Source organism: Neolamprologus multifasciatus, chromosome 7 (genome assembly GCF_963576455.1).
Source record: "Neolamprologus multifasciatus chromosome 7, fNeoMul1.2, whole genome shotgun sequence".
Classification (NCBI taxonomy): domain Eukaryota; kingdom Metazoa; phylum Chordata; class Actinopteri; order Cichliformes; family Cichlidae; genus Neolamprologus; species Neolamprologus multifasciatus.
The window spans coordinates 45,616,477-45,641,973 of NC_140445.1; the positions used below are offsets into that span (position 1 = coordinate 45,616,477).

Here is a 25,497-nt window from a genome sequence, read left to right on the forward strand (position 1 = left end):
AAGTGAATTGACACTGGGTCACCCATACACTGAAAAGGAAAGACTTACAGTTCATCCCATTTGATGTGGTAGAAGAAGCTCTTATACGTGCCCACTCTCTTGGACTGGACTGGTTTAAACAAGTTCTTGCCATTGTGGGTGAGGGAACACACCAGGAAGTACTTCTCGTAACTGAAACAATCCCAGAAAACATGTGTGGTTATTTGTCCACAACTAATTACATGTTCTACTGAACACAGAAAACATTGGGCAAAACACCGAGTTCTATCTAGTAGAACTCTAGTAGTCTGTTGATGGCAGGTTGCTAGAATAAAGGTATATTTAAGAATAATACAGTTGAGATATGTCCATATGGGAACAGAGGGGCACTCGGCATTACTTGGTTGCGCTGAGAGGCTGCAACCCTTTCCATCCATTACAAACAGGCTGCAGAAGAAGGCACAAGGCCCAAGCAAAATGCAGAAGATGGGTAAACTGGTCACGACAACACTTAAATGTTACTTGTGTTGTGTCCTCACAGTGTGTAAACCTTGATTAGTCTCATATACTGACAGATGATAATGTTGCAGTTGAATTTTATATTTCTCTTCACTTGTGTGTTTGTTTAATTGTAAATAGCTTTATAAGAAAACAGGCAGACACAAAAGTATAACAAATCATTTCAGCCTATGTGAAGCTATGTTGCAGCTTAATTGAATCTGTTTCTTTTTTTAAGACCAGAATACACTGAAAATGTTTGCCTATTTTTAGTAATGCACTGTATCACAGCTATACGGTTAAAAAAAAAAACCTTACAAATATGAACAAATGAGGCTGTCTTCTTCAAAAGAACATGTAAGTGTGTAGGGACAGGGGGGCGACTATATATGCTGCTATTATTAAGCCATGAACATCCATCACAGGTTATGCGAGTCAGCCTGATTACCTTAATTACAACAAGAGCATGTATTCAAGGAACATATTCCATCCAGTATTTAATTTTTCACACAGATCCGTTTTCAAAAAGTGATCTCCACACGTGCACCAGAGCATGTCTTTTCTACCTAACAGAGAGAATGCAAATGTAAATTTGAATGGCAATAGTTGAAATTGAAGGTGTCGAGTGGGTGTCACATGTCCTGTCTCAAGCACAATCTAGTTGGCGTTTTCAGTAATGACCTTGAGTCTGATGCAGACCATATTCTGTTGTATACTAAATGAATAAAATATACATGTAAATAAAAGCAAACTGATAATGTATTTTCACTACAACCAGCCTGATCTGCTGCTCAGAGCCATCTGTGCTGGCAGCTCTACCACTAGCCGTGGTGTCTCAATATGCTGGCTTCTACTGGCACTCCAGATGGAGGACATGCTAGCAACAACAATGCCAAACGCTCAGCTTCAGTAAGGCAGCACTGGTGTAACACCACAACACAAACATACTTAGCCACTAATCTGGTACCAGAAATATTGGAATCACTGTGTCCCTCTGCTATAAATATTTTTGGAGGGATCCTCAGAATAACTGTCACTGCAGCAATGTCTGGTGCTGGCTTTAAACAGCTGCTGGAAGAGGCCAAACCAGAGTAAACAGGCCTGTTATTAGGCAGTTCCTCTCTTTATAAAAGGCCTAAACAGATGACCAGAAAATTACTATTGAAGGCACACTGCAACAATCCAAAATGAGAGATTAAAAACTCTTCCCGTCTTACAGTCAGGGTTACGGCTCCTTTTTTCTTTGATAAGAGCATACAAATTATTTTCAGATGTTTAGAGATCCTAACGTGGAGGGGGCTTGTCAGAAACGCCCTGATACTGTTCACCAATGCGTGACAGAGCTGGGAACAGAAAATTCGGTTCAACTGTGTTCCAGACCCACTGAAACTGGACACTGGCATGGAAAAATAAGACATGGGGAGCAACACCAGTGTCATTTGTTTAGTAGAAGAAAACAAGACATTCTGTGACAGTACAGTTTAAGTGACTACTGCTTATTCTGGCACCAATGAAATATGCTCCTCATTCCTAGCTGCTAAACAAATTGTTACTCTATAACACCACATTTGTTGAATCTTATATTGCTATTTGCTAAAAGAGAATTTATCGCTTCTTTGTTCTCGTAAGCATTGCATGCACCTGCAAAATGAAGCAATTATAACTTCAAACTGCTTTCCACCACCTTCTGTCTTTCTTTGCTTTCTTTGATCTTATCTTGCATAAGTAAAACTGGGTGAAGTGTGGGTGGTACTAATAATACCAAGCAAGTGGGTGATTGTTCATCCATTTGTTCTTACCTAAAAGTTTTAATTATCCTACAGGAAAGAATAAAGTTGTTCAAAACAGCAGCCTTGATAAGGTTTGGCAGAAAATAAAATGTTTTGCTGCAACAAACTTTCAACTTCAGGTTTTATGTGGTTTTCAGCTGTATGCACAAATGACCAGCAACTGGATTATAACAAAGAAAATGCAGATGAAAATGAGAGATTTGTACTTTGTAAAGTGTGACCTACTGTATCAACGAGCAGGAGTTAGTTTGTTACAAACACCCAAAACATGTAGATTTAATAGGTGTCCCGCATAAATAGAATCACCCCACCCAGTATGTTTATATTCAGATCTGCATTCATCCACTGACTGCTTACCTGCTGACCCAGTTGGCTGGTATGCCGTGCAAGGCGAACAGTGTGAACTGAAGGTGGTCTGTGGTGCCAGAAGCTTCTTTGCTTCTCCTCGCTTCCACAGCGTCTCCATCGGTAACCTGGGGCAATGGAGGGGAGTGGAAGGAGGAGGATGGAGAGGAGAAGGAGCGCAGGTAGAGCTTGGCCAGGTCATAGATGGCCTGTGTTAGCAATGCCATGCTTTCCTCCACAGGACTGGTGAGACCTGTGGATCCATGTTAGGTCAATATGTTATTAACAATGCATCTACAGCTCACTGTCGCAGTGTATTATAGATGGGAGAGCAAACACAGTACATGATTTTAACTTCATTTTCCTTAGACTGCAAATAATTTGCCAAAATTGTAACACTTTTCAACAAAAGCTGTTTCGTCATAAGGGGTGACAAAGAACTTTGAGCTGAGCTGTTTGAGTCTCACTGTATATTATTTATAGAACTTACCATTTGATGACTGGCCAGATGTTGTCAATCCCATCTAGAAAGGAAAGCATGTTGGTCTTAGAAAGGCAAATGAAACTAAGCAATGGTATGGATGAGCTAGCATGTGTGTGTGAAGTATATATGAAGAACGAACCATGGGTGAGCGTGTCCTGGGTAAATTGACAGAGTGTCTTAGTCTTTTGACTGCCTCTGTGATGGCTTGGGTCTCCACCTCATCTAAAGCACAGCACATGTTCTTTACAGTCTGCACCAGCCGATCCACTGTCTTATACTGGGTACTCTAAACAGAGACACAGAGCAGGTTAGTACAGCAACAAACTTCTGCATGCTAAAATTGCATCATTTAGTAAACACTATTTCGTTCTAGAGAAGGTAGCTCAAACACATCTTGAAGCACTCATCAGCAACATGCCAGTTTTAGGGTTGTATTGTCTCACTCCCCCATTCAGGCTGCATTCAATTAACTCACAACAACAAGCAATGGCTGAAAAACATTTTTCTAGAAAACTGCCTTCCAAGAATGACCTCGTTTACTAACATGCATTTCAACAGACACAAAAACGGGCAGGGAATTTGAAAACAATGTTTGGGATATTTTACGATACTATTAGCTTTGAATTATTTTTTTTTAAACAAACTACCATCCTAATCATTTAACAATATTTTCTCTAATCGCACGTACCTCATTTTGTAGGCAGATGTTGACTTGATTGTGATAGCCTTCCAAATAATCAGCCAGGCCTTGTCTTCATGAAGAGACACAGATATTAGGTGTAATCAAACAGTTCTTGAATCAGAGACATTGAAAAAGACACAAAAAATCCCCCACCAAAAACAGATGAACCTCATGTGATTTAAATTTGGCGAATCCCTCCATCAAGACAATCTTCTTGCTGACTTTTGCTTTTAGTGCAGCTGCCATTTCTATATCGCTCTGTGAACATTCTGCTTGTGTGTCCCTCCATCGTTTTAAAACCATTACCTTTCAACTTAATTTGCATTTTGGGGAACGTGATGAAGTAGTAGGGATACAAGTCTGGTGAGCAAGATGGGACAACTGTGCTTATGTGGCAAAAAAACAACAAGAAAAAAACAAAACAAAAATCATATTTGTTTTCAATGAGTCATGTTTGACAAGTGCTATAGTTCTTCTCCCTTAGACACCTCAGGAAATTACATAGGCGATATTGTCACAGTGCTGCCTTCTCTTTGAATGAAAGCTGCTGAAAAGTGCTCCATTCAGAGCTGGGGACTCAATTCTCAACACCATTTGATGAATGTATATTTGCTCTCGGCATACATTTGAGAACCACGGAGGCGTGGCAGAGTGCACAGTAAAAAAAGGGGTGAGAAAGAGACTCCCAGGGAGCAGTCTAAAAATAGCAGCAGCAGTGGAAGCCATCCAGAGGAGCCAGAGGAGTAGACTTTGAAAGAAAGCCAAATTAATATCAGGTAGAGTTTATGTTTCTTCTGAGGTTTTTTTTTTTTTTTTTTAAGGCTGGCTTCAATTATTTTTTTAATCACATCTAACTTTTGATTTATTGTGACTGAAAACCAGGTCTGGAAAGAGCCAAGAGAGGATTTAAAATAAGTAAAATAACAGTAGGAGTGAAAATACAGGACTAATCATGCAACTGAAAATGGAATACTAAGTCTGCTTGCTCTGAAGCTGTTTGTGACATTTCTAACTAATGTAGGATGCTCAGACCTTGTGACAGTCTCCTTAAAAGGCCTCTCCACCAGGCCCAGGTGCTTCTCTAAGTCTATGGTAGACTTGTCATCTTCTGGCTAAGTAAAAGAAGGAAAACAGCAACAGTCTATCAACCAAAAGTATATCAGTCAAAACACGATTTTACCATATGAAGACTGCATGTTGTTGGTTTTCAGGAGTGGGTAAGGAGCCCATATGATAGGATGACAGAGTAACTCACAGTGCGTGCCAAGTCCCTTCTCATAGTTGAGTGAGAGAGCAGTTGTAATGTGATCTCATTCTCCCACTTCCTGCAGTTCTGAACGTACTCATGGCTGCCCAGGCTGTGTTTACTGTGGCACGTAGCGACAGATAAAAAAGGTTTAAATCAAAAAAGAAAAGAAAAAACAAACAAACAATTATATGTTAATATTATAGAGCAGTTGTTGAAAACATTTTAAAGGAAGGTTTTAACAGAAAGGAGTTAACCCACTGATGGTGTATACATTTCTCTAAAAGACAAAATAATATTTGCTTATATTTGTGCCTATTTTTAGCAAATGGGCCATTCAATGAAAACAAAATCAATCAATGCCAGTGACAGAGTTACAGACCCTCGAAGAAACTTATTGCAAACTTATTGCACTTATTTTTTCCAGCATTTCTTAACCATGATAACTTCCTAACTACAGAAGATAGACATATTTAATGTTCAGGGCTAAAAAACATTTGTAAGCTGTGTTAAAAACAAAATAAATAAATCAGTATTTTTATACTCGCAGTGTCAGATTCTAAAGGGGGAAAAAAAGATTCCTTTTATGTTTAAGAATCCAAATCTCTGTTTCAATAACAAAACTGTGTCTGTGTGACAAAATCAAGCACTGGTACCTCACATATTTTTATCCATTTTTGATGAAAACTCTGAAAACTGTATTTTTGGTAAAGTCTGTAGGATCATATTATCAAGTGGGATATGGTGCTGGTCAAAATAAGTTACCGTTCTCCTTAAAGGTCTTAAAACACATGTTGATACCAGACTCATATTTTTTCTAATACAGTAAAAAAAAAATTCCTTGCTAGCTTACTATAAATTCCAATAATCCAAAGATGTAATCCATAATAAAAATACAAGCACTTAAACAACATATGTTTAAAAGTATAAAGTGATGGTTACATACATAATGATTTTACAGTAAATGGTATTGTAGTTCTGAGCGTAGCCAGTGCAAGATTATTAAGCTTTATTCCAGCAAATGGCCATGCAACAAACACAGCATTAATTTAGCCAGCAATTGATGATGACAGATTAAACACGTTGCCAAGATAGGAGACTCACAGACAAAGAGATGAAAGAGAGAAACTGAGAAAGAGAGTAAAAAAATGGATGAGAAAATAAACTTATTAGAAACTCCTGGGAGAAGTGGCTTCTCACATGCCAGTGTATTAGAAATACTCACTTTTGTAGCACCTCCTCCCGGCCACAGACTTTGAGCAAGTAGCTGGAGAAGTCTACCTTGTCCAAGTCATCATGGACCCAGCACAGAGTCTGACTGATCAACAGCTCCACTGGAGAACTCACTTAAGGAGAAAAAAAAGGTATGAGAATTATCCAGAGACAATAATGAAGAAAAGAGAAGAAGATAATCATGAAAGAGAGGTAAACGTGGAGCAGAGGCAAAAGATGGAAAGATCAACAGATGGAGAAGAAAAGGTAATTATGGAACAAAGCTGAGCACACGACCTACTGGGTTAGCATTAAAAAAATATATTTGGAGCATCCTCAAAACAATTTACCACAGCATACTAAATACCTGACAAACAAAAAAAAAAAAAAGACTATAATTTGAATTAGAAAGATTAAAAGGTAAATAGCCAGTTCCAATGTTGCTTTTTTTGTGAGACTTGACCACAATAAGTTTCTGAGGCTGTTAAAAAGCTGCTTTTGCAGGTGTGGGAACTGAACTCTAAATCTTATAGTGATCAAAATTCCTTTCTAACCACAAAACACATCCTCTCAGGTTCTGAACAGCTCGTGTTTCATATTTCAAATCAAACCAGTTCTGGAATCAAAGGCATTACCGCAGAACGCTGTGAAATGATATTAAGTAAGGGGGATTCTAGGCGTTTGCGTGTCCTACGATACCTGATGTATCAGGCCAAGCGAAGCTTAGGTGGAGAGCGTAACTTGACACACAGCAGATTATTCTGCTGTTTACCTACTTCAACTGAGTTTTTAAGCACACTGAATATACATAAACACAGGCTGACAGATAAAAAGACAGACACAGACTCTTCACACACAGAAACATCTAGATGTTGGATTAAGCACAAATGCTCAGGTTACTTAAAAGAAGTTCATATTGACACACACGGAGCTGGACGACCCCTGCCTAAAGCAATAACACACCACCCTCCACCCTTTGGAGGAATGGTGAGGCTTTTCTTGCTGCTTAAGCAAGCACTGCAATGCCTGTGTGGCAATGGTGGTCATATATGTGCTACAAGAGCATTTTATAACAATGCAATTACACAGACTATGCCTCATTTTGGAAGTATTCTGAACTGGTAATGGAATTTCCAGCGGGCATATTTGAGGGCACCAGTTACAAGAGGAGAACATTCCGAAATCACATACTGTTAACCATTTCACACATGACTGGGGAATGGTGTTGGTGGAGTCACACTCGAACAAAAATATTAATGGTTGATTTAGTGCACGTGCACGCACGCACACGGAACTGAAAACAAAGTGAGACCAACAAAAGTTACTTTTTGTTACAGTGCATGTCAAATCCCTTTTATGTAGAATCCAAGTAAGAGGCTCAGAAGTCACACTACACTTGTTAAATATACAAGGCAAAGATCGGAAAGGTGTGAAGAGAGGAAATAGAGATTTATATTTTTGTAACAAGTCTAATTGTCAAAGAGAATCAAAGAGGGGGAAAAAAAAAGAAGAAGCAAGAAAAAAAAGTACCATGCTAAAACATAACAGAAAGTGGAAGAGTTTAAGGTTGATAATTAAAGCATACTGTATTAGTGATTCTATGATACTAAGAATTTCAGGCCATCCATCCGTCCTATTGGGGCAGCAGCCTAAGAAGACCTCCAGACTGCCCATGTCCACAGCCACACCATGGCATTCTCAAGCCAGCTGAGAAATGTAATGTCACCAGTGTGTCCTGGGTCTAACCCAGGGCCTCATTTCAGTGGGACATGCCTAACACACCTGACCCAGGAGGCATCCTAGACAGAGGGCCAAACAACCTCAACTGGAGAGCCCTGACAGCTTTCAAAGGAAACCAGTTTCCGTTGTATCCACGCTCTTATTCTTTCAGTCACTATCCACGGGCCGTGGCCAAAAGTGAGGGTGGGAATGCAGATTGAAGAGTACATCTATAGCATCAATTCACCACAGCAGACCAGTACATCGCACTCATTACTGCAGATGCAGCAATTGATCTGTAAATCTCTTGCTCCTTCTTCCCTTCCACTTGAACAAGACCCTGAGATACTTAAACTACACTTGGCAACTTATTCCCAACTCCAAGTGGGTACTCCACCCTTTTCCGGTTGAGTACTATGGGCTTAGACTTCTAGGTGCCAATTGCCATTCCAGACACAGCCAGTTTGATTTCTGCATTTTAGTTTAGTTAGACGTTACCTATTAAAAGTTCTTTCTGACAGAGGTTTTTTTTTGTAGGTGAAAGATTTAAGAAACATGGTGTTGTCGCCTCTCCAACACCCTCCCAGCAGCAGACAACAATCCGGGTCTCTTAGAATTTCACTTCTGTCATTCTCTGCACATTTACTTCTCACTTCAAGCAATTCTCATTCTCTTACGCGAAGTCTGTACCTTTGGCACAGAGTTTCTTCATAAATATCATTCTTTGGTCTCTCCTTTATAAATCATCTCTTTACTCCCTTTAGCTTGTCACATTTTTAGCTCCGTCCTCTTTTGTAATTCTTAAATGTATTGCTTCCTCCCCTTCTCACTCTCTATCTTCCCTCTTCAGCCACAGTATGTAAGGAATCCCTGAGAAGGCAGCAGCAGTTCACAGCCAAACTTTACAACAATCAGTTATTTCTCTGTTGGTCTGTTCTCTACAATATGAGCACAGTCAAAGATTTCAGAAGGGCACAAACATTGTTTTTAATACAATACACTTTCATTTATAATGAAATAAATATGTAAGAAAAATTGTGTATGTTTCTGTTCCGTGTCCTGTGTACTGTTTGTTTGTATATTTGTCTTTTTGGCTGCTGTTACAACCAAATTTCCTCCATGTGGGACAATTAAAGGATTATTCTATTCTATTCTATAATAAGAAAATCAGCTGCAAGTGGATGCACCACTAATAAAGTCACAAAATTTTGAGGCTTCCACAGCAGATAAAAGAAGATGAGCTAGGGGGTGATAAATAAGAGAAGATGAAGATCAAATTGAACGTGTGAAGAAAAGAAAAAACTGAAAAAGATGGAGACAAGAAGGTGCAGAGTAGATGGGAAAAAATTTCTAATGTGGCATTTTTAATTTGTAGTTTCTGAAAAAAGGACAAGACCAAAAAGTGGGTGAATGAAGAGCAACACTGAGAAAGGTTTAGGCTTAGCTTTGAGTTGAACTAATGAAAAAGACATCACTCGTGGACAAAAGAACCCTATTTAGAAAGTGACTGGGAAGACAATGTAAACTATGATAAGAAGCAGGAACCTACAAAAAGCAAAAAAGTATTAAATACATTTCTCATAGGTTTTTTGATTTTGAACTGGGCTTTTCAGAGTGGTGCCTATGTCATAAGTTCTAGGTCATAAGTAATATATATGTACACACTAAGGCCTGAGAACTTGTCTATGCCTAAGAAAATACGTTTGGTGTTAAAACGAAACAAGCATCATGTTTTTTTTCGGGTATGGACACAGACAGTAAGATGCAAAATAACCTAGATATACACTCACACACAGACACACTGATCCTCAAGGACCCAGACAGTGGTGAACTTGATCACGCAGTTGGAATAACATGTCCAACAAAAGAGCGCAGTGGACTGCCTGACAGCCTCCAGTGTGTTTGGCTTCAGATCCTTAAAGACATGTCAGTCAGAGCGGTTGTAGATTTGTATGTGAATAAGGAGGGGTTAGCCAATTACAGGTCCCCAAATAAACAGGGAACTAAACCAAAATCCTTAATAAGACCTTGAGGAGGAAAAAAAAAAACAACAACAAAAACTAACTCCACTTCCTTTTGCCCAACATGGCTACTGAATGGTGAGGGGACAAACCTTTATCTGTGTGGAAAAGGAACATAATATAATTCCCACGACAGAAAAAAAATGAAAAGAAAAATGTGTGTGCGAAGAGTTTGGCAACTGTGAATGTTGTTTCCTCCTTCAGAGCTCTCTTATCTGAAATCGGAGCTGCTCGCTCTTAAAGGCAAAGAGGCACAAGTTTCCTTTTTAGCCAATTCACATGGTGTCCCATCCGTACAGGAATTTGGCAGGAATTTGGCATTTTGCACCAGGAAGCACTGTTTTGAAAGTCGCTAAGAATGGATCAAACGATTGTCTGAAGAGTCTGAACCACAGGTTTGAATCATCATCAGTTTTTCAGCTTTCTGACTAACAAAGACATTGCCTATGGACCCCCTGCAGTAAGGAGATGTGTGAGTTTTTGTTTTGTTCTTTTGCACCAACAGCAAACTCTTTGGGTTTCTTAACAGGTTATTATGCAAGAATTTTAGAACAGTTTGAGATCAAAAAGGGGTGCATCCAGCAAATAAGCTAAACCAAACTTGACACCTCTTTGGTTCCTTCATAGTGGCATTTGTATCACGTGACATATCAAGCACATATACTGTCCTTTCGTCCTGTAAAGAACTGATTGAAACACGGCTCATACAACAGACAATTTCTGACTTTGTTCAGATGCTTACCGTCACAGGTGAAGGTTACAGGCTGCTGGGAATCAGAGATTTCGATAGAAACCTTGACAGAACAGCTATTATCACCACCACCATTTCTCTGGGTAATGACAGGGCTAAGGACGAAGCCAGGGTTGGTTGCAATGTCATCATGACGGAATTTGGAACGTAGGCTGGTAGGGGGAGAAAAAAAATGTTAATAAAGAAAGAAAAAAAAATCAGAATACAAACGTACAGCACTTTCTGCTCTTCATATTTTGGTCTACTTGGCCAGTGAAATTACATTAGGGGAAGCCAAGGCAAGCCAAGCATATGAATCAGCTGGCTTGGATGAGACTACTAAATGCAGGATGGGCAGTGTAACAGGAAAAATGGATGGAGGGGAGAAAGGAGAGCAAATCTGAATAGCACATTATGATTACACACATGGAAAAGATCCTATAAAATCACTGAAAACCAATTACTCTCCAGTCCAAAGAAGCTTCCATAAGGCCTCAAATTAGTCATCTGTAAGTGTCTGATGTTGACCGACAATGTTATGAAAATGCCCCCCCTACCCCCCCACCATGTTCTCTCAACAGAATCCATGCAAACCATTTGTTGACCCACAAGCATGCAGGGAAGTCGTTGGGAAAACGACAGTGGGTGTTGACTTTATTAACACAATGAAAGTGGATTCTCCAAGCAGAGCGTCATCTTTACTCCACCCAAAATAACTACCGGAGTGAGAAATTCTGTACAGCCTCAAGCAATGAAGAGAACTGAAACCATGCAATTAAGCAAATGCATGCATGAAATTCTATATTTGGTAAAAGCATCTTTTTAGGCAGTCACAACCAACTAAAAGTAATTTCTGTGGCTGTGTGCTTCACTGCCTACAGGCCGCACTAAAGGGGCAGCCTTTGGATCAAAAAAATGAAACCAACATCCAAGTGCAAAAAACTGCAGTTAGTGTAAATGTCACTTAAGACTGTCTTAAAATTGACAGAATCCCACATGCCTAACTACAAATGTTTATTTATAGCCTGGAACAAAAAAAAGAAGCCTTTAGCCACTGTGGATCGTTGCCTTTATAAAAACTCTGAGGAGGGTGAATGGATCCTTCAACAGACAGGTGTCTCGACAAAGGTAGCAGTAGCCTACAAGGACTCCCCTTACACTTAACTATTGACTTGTGACTCCACTCTTTCATCCAAAGATGGTGATTCTTTTGCTCTGAAAACCAATATGGCGAAGAACTGAGACTGCAAACGAGTAACATCTCCCTACATCCATACATTTCCCTACATCCATCATTTACACCGTTTTAACTTATCAGTAGAACTAATGGCTCCAACTTGTGAAGATCCTGTGGTATGTGAAACGTGACTTTGTGAGCGGTTTAATAATTTGTTTCATGTTTATATTGAAGCATATAAGAAAGGCAATTGCAAGCAGAGGGTTCTTACGATGCTATGTCTTCACAGAAGGCAACGATCTCCAGGTTCTGTGCATCCTGTTCTTCCAGGGCGTCATTCTTTACCAGAGCGTTTCCTTTTCCCTTCTCCTACAGGAGCACAGTCAAACATGTAGATACAGAGTCAGAGAACTAGAATAAAACATGAATAACCTACCTACATATTTCAAAAGACAAGCAGGGCACAAAGAAAGCAGTGGGGGTATGGCTTCAGTGGCATTCGCCTTTAGTACGTTCAATTAAAATCTCCATATATCAGTGTAAAGGTGCTAAGGTTTAGCAATGCTAAAGGTCTTCACGGTGATTTGTGTTAATTGTTGGTGGTGGACTATTGAAAGGGCAGTTTGATTAAAGACAGCTCAGAGCTATGAATCCTACAGGGAATGAACATGTCGGCAATGGCAAAAGCTTGACACCTATATAGTTTCCCAGCTATTTTATGCTGCTGCCTCTTAATCTATGGTCAAGCAGCAGTTTGAATCAAGTCAAAACAAACATGACAACAGCTGAACTGGTTATTTCTTACACACAATCTTTTTTCTTTTTTAATCTCAAAATAATTTTAAGAAGTGAGAGTTCTAAATTTGTCTTGATCCAGCTCTGTCACTCACAGCCCAAATCCTGAGACAGCCCACTGGGAGTTACTCCAAGATTCCTGGAGGCTGGCCCAGTGCCGGGAACTCACAGTTACACTGTGCTCTTAACTGTGGTTCGACTGCCAGCAGCTGAGGAATGCACTTCCTGTGGTACAGGAAATGAGAAGTAAAAGGGTCCTGCCCCTTCCGGTGCTAGGCTCTAGGCGGTCTAAATAAAGTGCTCAGTCATGCATTGGAAATCTGTGACTCTGACATCATTCCCAAAGAAGTCTGAGGACTGTGGGAAGGGAAAGGAAGAAAAGGGATGAAAGAAATATCTTAAATGCCATAATAAGAGTTTGGTTCTCCCCTCAGAGACTTCTGAGGAATTCTGAATCCAGTTTTTTGAGGAGCTTGGTGGGGAGTATGGAGCTGAGCTTCTATGTTTTGATGACAATAAAACTGGACAATTAGGGTTTTGTTGTTTTTTTGTTGTTTTTTTTTTTTACAGCTTGTAATGTCCTGCTAATTTAACCAACACAATTCCTTTTATGGGAATTTTTTTTTCCAGATTTTCTTGAGCTGCTTCTGGATCAAGTCTTGTGGGTTTTATGGAAGTCATCACACAAGACTTGTGTAATGACTGAATAATTAAACAATGCAAATTAAAAAAATTAATGAACATATAAATGAACAAAAATAATAACAAACAAACAAACATATGGTAACAAAGAGAGGGAACGTAGTCAGAACTGACTGGATTGCACTACCGGAAGGCAACATTGCAGACACTGAGGACAGCTACAAGTACCTGGGGATCCCACATGCAAATGAGAACCACTAAGAGGCCGCTAGGAAAGCTGCAACCACCAAGTACCTGCAGTGGGTCAGGCAAGTCCTGAGGAGTCAGCTGAATGGTAAGAACAAGATCATCAACACCTACACCCTGCCTGTGATCAGGTACGCTGCTGGGATAATAGGCTGGCCAAAGGAGGAGATGGAAACATCAAGACAAGGAAGCTCCTGACCATGCACAGAGGGTTTCCACCCCAAATCCAGCACTCTGAGACTGTACGCTAAGTGGAAGGAGAGAAGTTGGGGGCTTGTGAGTATCACAATCATTATCTAGGATGAGACAACAAACATCCAGGAGTACATCAGGAAGATTGTCACAACTGACCACGTGCTTAGTGAATACAGGCAGCAGAAACCCAAGAAAGAAGAGGAGCAAGGGGAGGAACCATCATGGAAGGACAGGCCCCTGCATGGTATGTACCACCGGCAGATAGAGGAGGTAGCTGACATCCAAAAATCCTACCGGTGGCTGGACAAAGCTGGACTGAAAGACAGCACAGAGGCACTAATCATGGCAATACAGGAACAAGCTCTGGGCACAAGATCCATAGAGGCTGGTTTCTACCACACACAGCAAGACCCCAGGTTCAGGCTGTGTAAAGTTGCCCCTGAGAGAATCCTGCACATAACAGCAAGGTGCAAGATGCTAGCTGGCAGGACATACGTGGAATGCAAGTGGCCGGCATAGTATACAGAGACATCTGTGCCGAATATGGCCTGAAAGGACTGAGGTCAAAATGGGCTACGCCCCCTAAGGTGGTCCAAAATGACCCAGCTAAGATCCAGTGGGACTTCCAGATACAGACGGAAAATTGGTGATGGTTACCCAACCGGACAAAGTGGTGGTAGACAAACAGAGGAAGATGGCTGTAGTGATAGAGCGAAGCGATACTGAATGACACCAACATTAGGAAGAAGGAACACGAGAAGTTGGAGAAGTATGAAGGGCTTAGAGAAGAGCTCGAGAAGATGTGGAGGGGGGAAGGCAACAGTGCTCCCAGTGGTAATCGGAGCACTCGGTGCAATGACTCCCAAGGTAGGCAAGTGCCTCCAACAGATCCCAGGAACAACCTCTGAGACCTCTGTAAAGATACTGTGCAGGACAATCAAGCTCCCAGGTCTCGGGTAGAGGACCCGAGGCCAAAATTTGGGACCAAAAATCCCTGCAGGGATGAAGTAGAGTGGGTTTCTGCCCTGCAGTTTTTTTTGGTGTCAAACTTTGTCTTAAATATTATCATCTACACATTACTCTACTGGAGAATAGTAGCAAATCTGTCAACATGGTATGTCTGAACAAAACATAATTATCAAGACTGACAAAAAAAAGGGTCAATTCTGTAACCCAAAAAGTACCGAGTGATCACATTTTCATAGGTTTTACTTTCCGCATACGTGAAGGAATCTCGGTTCGAAGCAAAAAAAAAAAGAAAAAGAAATCAATAAATACATACAGGACAAACAGAGTGAGAGAGAGAGAAAGGTATCAAACAAAAAAAGAGAATGAAGCTAAAAAACAAAATAAACCCAAAAAACAGGATCAAAATCGCAAAAGGAAAAAAATGCGAGGAAAGGAACAAAGTAAACCTCAGAAACCCAGCAAAGAATGAGACCAGTAGAGGATATTTTAAGTGTTTATGTTTGGAGCAGGATTGCTGCACCAAAAACAAACATGAGCAGATAATCCAATGAGGTCGTGTGAGCTGATAGGCATAGTACATCACACACACTCTCTCTCTTTCACACACTCTTTCACACACACACACACACACACACTCTTTCACACACACACACACAAACACTCTTTCACACACACACACACACAAACACTCTTTCACAAACACTCTTTCACACACACACACACACAAACACTCTTTCACAAACACTCTTTCACACACACACACACTCTTTCACACACACACACACACACACACTCTTTCACACACACACACACACACACACACACACACACATACACACACACATACACACACACACACGGCTGCACAGTGAGACAGGCCAGTCTTTGTTTTGGTCGATCAATTTTGTTAGACCCAGACTGAGAGATCCTGGTGTCCAGAGTCATGGTATTGGCTTCGTATGCTTCATGAGCTGATTAATCTTTAATGCTCCGCCTCCGTTTACTGTGATGTGTGATGACACTGTTTCTGGTTTTACAGTCAGAGTACAACAGATTATGCTCGTCATGGTGGCTGGCCTTAAGGGACATAGAGAGTATGCTGTGGGACTGGTCACATCAAACCTGTCAGTCATGTCTTGAACAATTACTTTCATCTCAGATTCTTACTAAAGACCAACTTTTCCACAAGTATACTGGTGTTACCAAATTTCTCCAATGAACGCACCAGTACACAAACTAGTCAAACACCCTTTCCTTCTGGTACAGCATGGTATTATTCAACCTTGCACGCTAGCTTTATTTGCATAACCTAGTTTTGAATGATGTAAGCATTGATGGTGAGTGGATACTAGATAAAAATGAAAAAACTTTAATATTAAAAGGTCATGGATCCCATGACCCTTCGCCATAAACAATGGCTGACAATATAGGTAATGTCTTAAAAAAGAAAAAGAAAGAAAAGAAAGGCATGTTTGTTTTTGCCAGCTGAAAAGGAGTTGGGATAAGTCGAGTTTTCTCCAGCTTCAAAAGGAGATTTTCAACAACATTGGTCACCAGCGTTGTCTCACAGCGAGAAGTTCAAATACCTTCATCAGGTCAGACTTTTCAGAGCATAATTTGTATGTTTTTCAAGTGCCCATATGGGATTTTTCTGGCAACTGACTTCCTCACACATATTCCAGGACAGTCATTTTAGGCTAACTGGTGACTAGAAAAGTGATATATATCCAATAGTACAGGGGAGCAATGGTATCCACAGAGAATGCTGTGATCTGCGGTGTTAGCCACTTAAGTAGCTTATGTGAACTCCTCCCTTTGAAACTGCTGACCTTCATTGTTGCTTTCAAAGAGAGGAAAAGTCAAAGTACAAGCAAGATTACAGCCAGCTCCCTGATGTTGGGATTATACTCTGCTGTGTACATGAACACCATGAATAATGACTTCTTCGAAGTCCACCTGAATGGCATAACCATAGATGCTGCACTACAATTTAGTGTCTCTGTCTGAAAGAACCTTTCTGCTCATTCCCTAGCACACTCATGGATGGAAAAATTCTAACAGCAACATTCTCTGTTATCCAATACTTGTTTCATTGTAATGTGTCTCTAGTTTAGAGAGTTTTCTACAACACACAAAGCATTCCCTTTTCATCACAATGCAATCACAAGTACTGCATTAACCACTGCAGTTGAAAGAAGCAGTCTTTTTTCTTTTCTACTGGTTCAGTTGTCATTTTCCCACCTACACTTTTACTCTCTTCATCAGCCATTTGTAATTCGGGAGCTTTCTTTGGCTTTCCCTCTCAGTCAACGCCCTTCTCATTCTCTCATCCCTCTTATTGTGTGTGTGTTTTTAATAATCCTATATAGACTCATCTTTGTAATGTTATTTTATTTCTGGCAATTTGTTTACATGTACTCATGACAAGATATAGTTAAGGATTGACCAACTAAGCCAAAGAACAGAAAAAGTACTGCATTTAAAAACAATAGCTACTGCGATGTCTGCCTGTGCTTAAGGGGTGCCAACATAGCCTAACTATCATAAAGTCACAAATGTGGTCACAGGTAACACTCAAACACTCTCAGAAAGGCACTATTAACTGTTCTCAAGCTTACCACTTTACAGACTTGAAGGACAGATCCTTATTTTGGTGCACACAGGCTGAAAAATTACATGAATATGTTTTTTTCTGAAACCCAACTTTGGTGAGAATTTCTTTCAGCTAACAGACAAAAAGACTGAAACTTGTCACTTATTTTTTCTCATAACTTTCCAAACCTGCTGAGAGGTTTGGAAAAGGTAGAAAAATAAATACCTCTGATATAACCATCCTGAAAAATGTCCCTATTGGCTCGATTCAGTTCGGGGAGACAGGCTTGTTTGTCCTTGATGTCACGCATCAGTTAGTTGGCCACATTCCGCTTCAGACTGAGACACATCAATTATAAAACACAAGACTCCTGCTTAATCAAAATGACATAGATGTAAAATTATCTGTCGTTTTTCCTGGGGTTATATACAACAGTTATACAACACAGGCATACTAAATAACACTGAAATACATAATATTTCAGTAATATCTTCCTCAGCAATTGTTTAAAGAGAGCACCTAAGGGCTTGAATCTATCCACTTTTTACCAACATTAAAGTGACTGACCAGAGTTATTTCTGAAGATGAGCAGCCATCTAAGGCATGCGAGACACATGGCCTAAATGTATCAGAGCACTTCAACTATGTTTTTGTCAGAGAGTCAAAAAACAGCTTTACCTCCAAAATCCACACCTTTCCGATGTCACAATTTGTAGTTTAGGTGATGTTGGTGAATGCCTTCAGGAAAAGTGTACTTAAAAGTCTACCTTGAGTCACAATCAAACATTTACTTACATTTACTAATTTTTCTCTATGATTCTTTTTTAGGATAAAGATAAACATGATAAACAGTACCAACTACTTCTGGCCTAGCTGACTAATATTAGCATTCAGGCAAATGGCAAATAAGATGACCCATATTTATGTGCTGTACCACATTGATTTCACACTGGTGTAATGTTCGATGAACATGTGAAATGCTGAAACACTTTTAGAACAATTCATTCTCAAGGGTGGACAGACAGAAAAAGACTAGCATGGATCTGACAATTAGAAACCATAGCATGTCAATGACAAATGTGATGCGTAGTGTTGACAAACGAAATAACTGGTTACCACGTTATGCAGTGATAAAAGCCAGCACCAATGGGATACCGCTGGTTAACATATAACCAGGTGGTGTAGTTGAGGTGTGCAGAAACAGCCACCTGATATATGCAACAAATGACAGCCCCCTGTTGCACCGTTGTGATGTTTAGAGTAAGACAGATAAAACCCTCTGCAGAATAGTGCGGCTTTACAGCACTTAGACCTAGAAAAGTATGTCAGCTGTCTAGAGGCCGTGTCACATTAAAATGACATAACTACATCCTGAGCAAACATATAGATGCTAACCTGCCAGAAAAGAGAGCAGATTGTGCTAGCACTGCTAACATTTGCCATACTAATCTGGCATCGTGTGTGTAAAATTTTGCGCAGCAACGTGCTATATCGGCACTTTGCTGCGCAAAGAGATATTAGCATTTGAAAGATGTTTAGTGACAAACATAAAGAGTGTGAAAAGGCTCAGGAAAAAATAAAACAAAAAAAATCCCCAACATTTGTGTATGTTTAGCCATTTCTAATAATCTGATCTCCATTTTGATAGTTCTGACAGAGTAGCCAGGAGAGTGTTAAGTGTCCAACTGGAGTGGTATTGGCCCAGAATTTCACAATTGATGCAACCCTAATTTTTTTTTTTTTTTTTTTTTTTGCTTTTTTGTCCAGCTGCTGAGAGCAACTATTCATATTTTCACTTGTGGAATAACTGTAGGACTTGCCCTTCCCTTCAATATTTAATTTGGCATGCTGATCCCATACAGAAATGAGCTGAAATGTAGCACAAGCAAAAGAAAATAATAAATTAATTAATTAAATTATATTATCATTCAACCATGAGCAATAAATAACTAAGAAAGGAAAAGCTAATTTCTTAAGTGCATGAATGAAGGACCATGTGCGTGTATACTACATATGCAGTCTGTTCATGCTTGTTTCTAACTGAACAAAGTGGCAGTACAGGAAAGCAAAGCACAGTTTCAGCTGGTGGCTGGCAGTAATTCCATGCCCAGCATCAGCATTGAGTTACAGTGTGTATCTAGATACCAGATAAGTCCTTACCTCTATGTGCAAGCCAAATGAGAATTACCCTAGACTGTCAACATGAAACCTGCACACAAATAGTATTTGGCAAATATGGATCTCTGACCAGCCATAAAGTGTTGAGAAGTTACAGAGTAACTTGAAACTGCTTAGCAAAAAAAAGGCTGGCCAATTCAAACTTCAGATTGTGTCAGAATAGAAAAAATATTGAATAATTAATATTTAACCTGCAAATGACCGTGATTCAACATGGAGGGCAAAATAGAACTACATTAGTCATCGGCAAAGGCCAAGGTGTAAAAACAGAGACAGTCTGAATTACTGCCAACATGTTGAAACATGGAAAACCATTCTAGACTCCCAGGTGTGCTTGTCTGGAAATACACTCAAGAGATGCTCACAGAAGGTTTGTCTTCCTAGAAGACTTATCGCCCTTAGTCTGAGTTGAGGTGAGGTGAGGTGTAAAAAAATATCTTTAATACTATTTTACCCCTTCACCTCTCTTCCTGGTATTTACCTGAAGTGTAGATCAAAGGATAAACTTTCTTGCCAATGCCAAGAAAATCAATTGGCAAAACCACACCCAAGTTTTTAAAGATGGAACTAGGAGGAAGGTAGGAAGGTAGTGAGTAACCTGGCACACAGATCCCATCCTCTGAGCTGTGGGAGATACGATATACGATATCCTCTGGCAAACAAACACATATTTACATACTTTAAACCAAGTGCCACCAATATTCCAAACTCTCTAGTTCTTGGTATTGTCTAGGTTTTATATTCCACTATAAATTAACATAGGAAATGGTAAGTGAGGCTGTCACAGAGTTTGAGCAATTACTGATAGGATATTGCTTCCTTTTAATGGGTTGTGTATACAAGCAGCTTCCATTAAGCTAAAATGTTTGAGCTTCACATACAAGAAAGTCTTTAACAATTTGGAGGCTGTTTCAACAAGAAATGCTGAGCTTTACATCAGAGGAACAAATGGCTTTGAGAACACAAATCTACTTCTTCTTTCAATAAGGAAGTGACCAGTGTCTATCGAAGTCATACTTCCTGTAATAAACTGAAACACCTAGCTTAAAAACCCCAAACAAACAGTATCTTAATGAACAAAGTGTTCATGAAGCAAAGACTGACATATTCGTAACTGGAAAAAGGACTTTCTCCAAAACATTTCCTAATTTCTCTTACACCTGTTAGCAGGATTATTATTGTGTGCATTAGTATCTCCCTTCTAATTGCTTAATTACTCTTCCACAATACTCTTCTTTTGTACCAGTAAGGAAGTTCAAAGGTTAGAAGACAGACAGCTGTTTCCCAGTGAGTCAGATATTTAACTGGAATTCACGTCACATCCCAGCACTGCAACATCTTCTAATACTGCATTTGGTTGGAAAAGAAAATTAAGTCTTAAATGCACTTTAGCACTTCACACTTATTCACAATGTATAATTACACAATAGTAAGAGAAAATGTGGCAGTGTGGAGGTGTGAGAGAAGTAAAATAGGTTGTGCGAGCCTTTAGATATGTGGGGGAAGAAAAGATTTGTCTGTGTGATAGATTTAACAAAAAGAGAAAAAAAAAGTGCAGTGCAGGCTTCAATACACACCACGCATTGCGATCTTCTTTCACAACTCATGTTCAGATAAAAATGGCCAGTGGAGATAAAAATCTCCCTGCAAGTTTTTTTAATAACAAGAGCATGAGCAAACAGCCGCACACATGCTTAACTAACCTGCACTGAAAGGCCAGAAGTGTTTGTGTAATTTAACACTACTCGCCTAAATTTAATATTATCTACTAACAATAGTCATACTGTTCATTATCAGTTATAATACTGAAAACTATGAGTTATTTAGGCAACATACAGGCTAATGATTTTTTAAAACAAATATTTCATACATCTTTCAATTCTCTGTAGAGTTATGAGTTAGCCTCATTTCAGACAATTTATGCATACAGCTAATGAAAATGTATATGGCCTCAATACCCTTGACGAATGATGCATTTCAGGGCCCCTTTGCAAAAAGCAAATGCAAGGCCTGAACGGACACTGATGCTTTAGGGTGTATCACCGGTTCTAAAGAAAGAGAAATTACTTTGCTGATTACCATTAATTTACACATTTGATCCTAAAAAGCTAAACTAAGAAATTGTAGCTGAACACTGTAAGCCATCAGTTATTTAACAGACTGAAAACGATAAGAAATTGAAAGGAATGAAATTGACACCAGTAAGAAGTAACATACTGAAAGAATGCAAGGACACAACAAGCAAGAGACAAATAAAAATGACAGAATGAAAAAGGAAAGACAGAAGACAACACAAGACAAAGGGTAGGGGCGGTGTAGTAGAAAAGGAAACAGGGGCAGACACAACAGCAGATCGCTTGATTCTGACTCAAAGTCTTCAAGTTCAAGCACATTTGTTCCATCTTACACCCCATCTGCCCACACGACCGCATCTTATAATACATTCTTGCCAGATATAACAAGGGCTGGCAACCACAGGCTAACTTAAAGACATCCAAACAATAATCTTGGGAATGCCTTGTGATTTCTGACATTTGCTGGTATAAATTCAGCTCATAAACAACATTAAAACAGAGCACTGACAATCACAAAGCAAGTGAAACCATACATTTCAATATATGTTGCTGTGCTATTGAAGCTTTAGAGGTAGGGCTGTGTTTAATATGTGTACTGTGTACGGGCTCTACTGTAGATGTTTTCTGTCATAACAGATACTTATTGATGGGAAGTTCATTATATCATATTCATATTATATATATCATATTATATCATACTTATTTGTTGGTAAGCTATCTAGCATCCAGTTGTCCAAATGAACAATATAAACAAGGTCAACCACTCCTAATAAAAAATGAGTTTACAGTGGTCCCTCGCTATAATGCGGTTCACCTTTCACAACCTCGCTGTTTCGCTGACTTCTTTTGGTGCAATTTTCCGTTTTTTGTTTTTTTTTGACAGCGCATTGTGTTCTGCATCCTGATTAGCTGTAGACCATTGTCAATAAAACTCCTACCGTGTCTTCTATACAGTACAGAATGCATTCAGCTTGTCAAACTTGCATAAATCTTCAATCGCTAGCAGTGTGACTCTGAAGTGCTGTACTGTATGTTTGTAAGTTTTCTCCCCAAAAACATAACAATGTCGACGAAACATTTTGCACCTTCAAAGGGACCTATCTTTGGTTTCATTCTATAATACTGGACTTATTTTTCTACAAAAGTTTGAACTTCTAGAGTATTTAAAGAAGAGAGAAAAGTGTGAAAATGTTCATGCCTGTCTGAGAAAAGTGTATAACGTGTGTAGTGAGGGGTTTTACAGCCTTAAAACACCTATAATAATTGTAAAAAATAAAGCTGGCTACTTCGCGGATTTCACCTATCGCGGGCTATTTTTGGAACCGTGATAAACGAGGGACCACTGTATACTCAAAATGTTCAAAATGTAAGACTTTTACATAAAGTAAGAAAGGAAAGAAGAAAGAAAAGTTACATGAATTTCACTGACTCCAGGTATGCTTTTGTATTAAGATTTCACTTGTTACTTTTAAATCACATCATAAAAAAAAGTTATTACTACTGATCCAGACTGCATTTTATTGTTATAGTTCCACTTGTTTCTTTTTAATAAGGTATGGTGTTATTAACATTTATAATTTAAAAAGAAATGCAAAATTCTTGCATGGTTTCTATATTTTATTCTTATAGGGTTTTTGATCTTGTAACATTATTTTTATTGCCTTTTATTCTTTGTACTGCATTTTTGTCATTTTGCAATACTGGTTTGATAAGTGCTATACAAATAAACCCCCATTATTATCATCACTGACTTAAAAAAATATTATTACTAACTTTAAAAAAAATGAAAAAGTCTTAGACAGGATTTGCATGCATGGTGTGGAGGAAATTCACGCCCTAGTGTGCAGTCTCAGACATGGTTTAGCAATTCCTGCACAATGTGGTTTGAAGTCTAGTTTCACTACTAAGTTCTTGTTCATGTCTTACAGACTATAGCCTCACTGTTTTCTGTTTGTCTTCTAGCTACTTTCTTTATTGGTGGCTCAATAATAAAGAGGTTTATACATTCACCTGACATGTGAGAAGACAAATACCTAAACCAAGAGTCACCTGCTGTGGTGTTCTCTTGTGAATAAAGGAGGAGTCAAAAAAAAAAAAGCTAGCTAGCCTCTTTCTGTGTCAAAATACATTTAAAGAAAAAGAAAAAAGTAAATGAAAAAATAAAAATACTGGAAGATGGGAAATGTAAGCCAATTTGTTTTCATTACATGCTCAGAACACAGTAGCTAAGCAGTTCTCCCTAGAGAGTGTAAACGAGTGGAGCTGGCATAGCGAGCCAAGAGGGCAATCTGTTAGGTCATTCTGTTGCTGCTGTAGGGCACTGGGGATCTGTGAAGACTTGTTCCTGTTTATAACAGCATGGGCACCAACAAGCAAGCAAGCAGATTGAACAAGGAGAGATAGCAAGTACACACATCATCATCGCCTCACATACACAAAGAGAGCAGACAAGATTGAAGCAGATAAAAACAGAGTGTTGAGGGACATATCTGTAGTAGGCTAAGCTTTAAAGGCTCAAGTTACACGGCACAGTAGACTCACCACATGCTTGACCCTGGGCCTAATATACATGCAAGAGTAAGCAAGCAACCACCGTTTTATCCTCCTGAGCAAAAAGAGATCAACTGTGGAATGAACTGTATACAAGCTGCCTTTGAGGCAGCTTGTATACAGGCAAGGTATGTCTGTATGTCCCAAGTACACACTTAAAAAACCATTTAACCATGCCAAATTTTGTGTGAAATCCTTAAAAAAAAAAAAAAAAAAAAGGGGGGGGGGGGGGGGAAGGGTTATGATACTCTGTATATATCCTGGTGTGAGAAAGGCACCCAAGACCCATTGTTTGGTACTGACACACTGAAACACAATGACCAGGAAGTGGGAGCTTTGTCTAAATAATTTTTTTTTTTTTTTAAAGAATCAAGATTTGCAGGTGGTTTTGACCACTGTGAGTAAAGCAATGCAATATTTGAGTAAAAGGATCGGTGTATTGTCTGCATTTACATTACTCGTTTTTACCAGCTGCAGACAGTGGTAACTAAACATACCATAGCACCTTTTCATATTCCAGTATGTCTGAAAAGCACTGCCGAATAAACATTTTCATTTCAAACTAGGAGAGTTTCAGAGTAGAAAGAGGAACATATAATGACACATGTATATTTTTGCTAGTAGGCCTCAGTATGGCTATGCTACTCTGTACAAAAATACTTGTATCACAACCACAACTCAAAGCTAAAGCCAAATGATGACAGATGGTTGTTGAGTTTTAACGGAATTTTTTTTTTTTTTGAGAAAACCCATGCCACTTGCCCACAGCACTGTCCCAAATGAATGATCTAAATAATCATTTTGAGAAATTAGATCACTCCCATCCAGCATGGCAAAATTATTCAGAAAATGAAGCTGTGAGGAAATTGTGAGGTGAAACAGTGGGCAGCTAACCACAATGAAATACTTAATTACAGGGAGCAGAAGTAAGGAGGATGTTTTGCTTGTGAATGAATAAAGAATACAGATGCAGTTGTAAGCAACATGTTCATGGGTGTTTTGGTTGAACAAGATAATCTGCTATCATCTGCTCTAAAAAAATATTTAAACCCACTCACTCACCAATGTTTTAAGACCACTTGTTTTATACCCTCATTCATTCTAAAATGCGCATTTGTAATTATGCTGTGAGCACTCTAACAGTGGATGATAAATAAGGTCTGGATAAGGTAAATGGTTGGAAGTGATGAGTAGCAGTGCTTAGTAGAACTGCTGATATTTAATTGATGGTGACCTGACTAAACAGGCAAGCAACTAAACCATGTTCAGACGTAAAATTATAAAAAATTCTCCTCCTTTATAAAATTGTGTAAACACTAAAAAGATGATTAGTGTGAATTAAAAATTCAAACTTTTCAATTTTACTGTGTT

At 39.1% G+C, this 25,497-nt stretch overlaps 1 protein-coding gene and 1 long non-coding RNA gene across 3 annotated transcripts in view; both read right to left on the reverse strand.

Annotated features, from left to right (window-relative positions):
• The window catches only part of pik3c2a (phosphatidylinositol-4-phosphate 3-kinase, catalytic subunit type 2 alpha), a 43,043-nt gene that overhangs the window by 12,705 nt on the left and 4,841 nt on the right, over positions 1–25,497 (reverse strand). For both annotated transcript variants that reach the window (XM_085166734.1, XM_085166735.1), the window contains exons 3-12: positions 12,155–12,252; positions 10,719–10,879; positions 6,250–6,370; positions 5,034–5,145; positions 4,811–4,890; positions 3,785–3,848; positions 3,236–3,382; positions 3,103–3,136; positions 2,625–2,865; positions 49–171 (exon numbers count right to left, since the gene is read on the reverse strand). In XM_085166734.1, the coding sequence (XP_085022860.1) occupies positions 49–171; positions 2,625–2,865; positions 3,103–3,136; positions 3,236–3,382; positions 3,785–3,848; positions 4,811–4,890; positions 5,034–5,145; positions 6,250–6,370; positions 10,719–10,879; positions 12,155–12,252 (1,181 nt within the window). The remainder of the gene's footprint in view (positions 1–48; positions 172–2,624; positions 2,866–3,102; positions 3,137–3,235; positions 3,383–3,784; positions 3,849–4,810; positions 4,891–5,033; positions 5,146–6,249; positions 6,371–10,718; positions 10,880–12,154; positions 12,253–25,497) is intronic.
• LOC146515087 (uncharacterized) lies at positions 15,561–25,496 on the reverse strand. Its single transcript, XR_014875129.1, has 2 exons — positions 18,468–25,496; positions 15,561–18,251 (listed from the first exon to the last, which is right to left on the reverse strand). It is a non-coding gene; the product is annotated as an uncharacterized LOC146515087 (long non-coding RNA).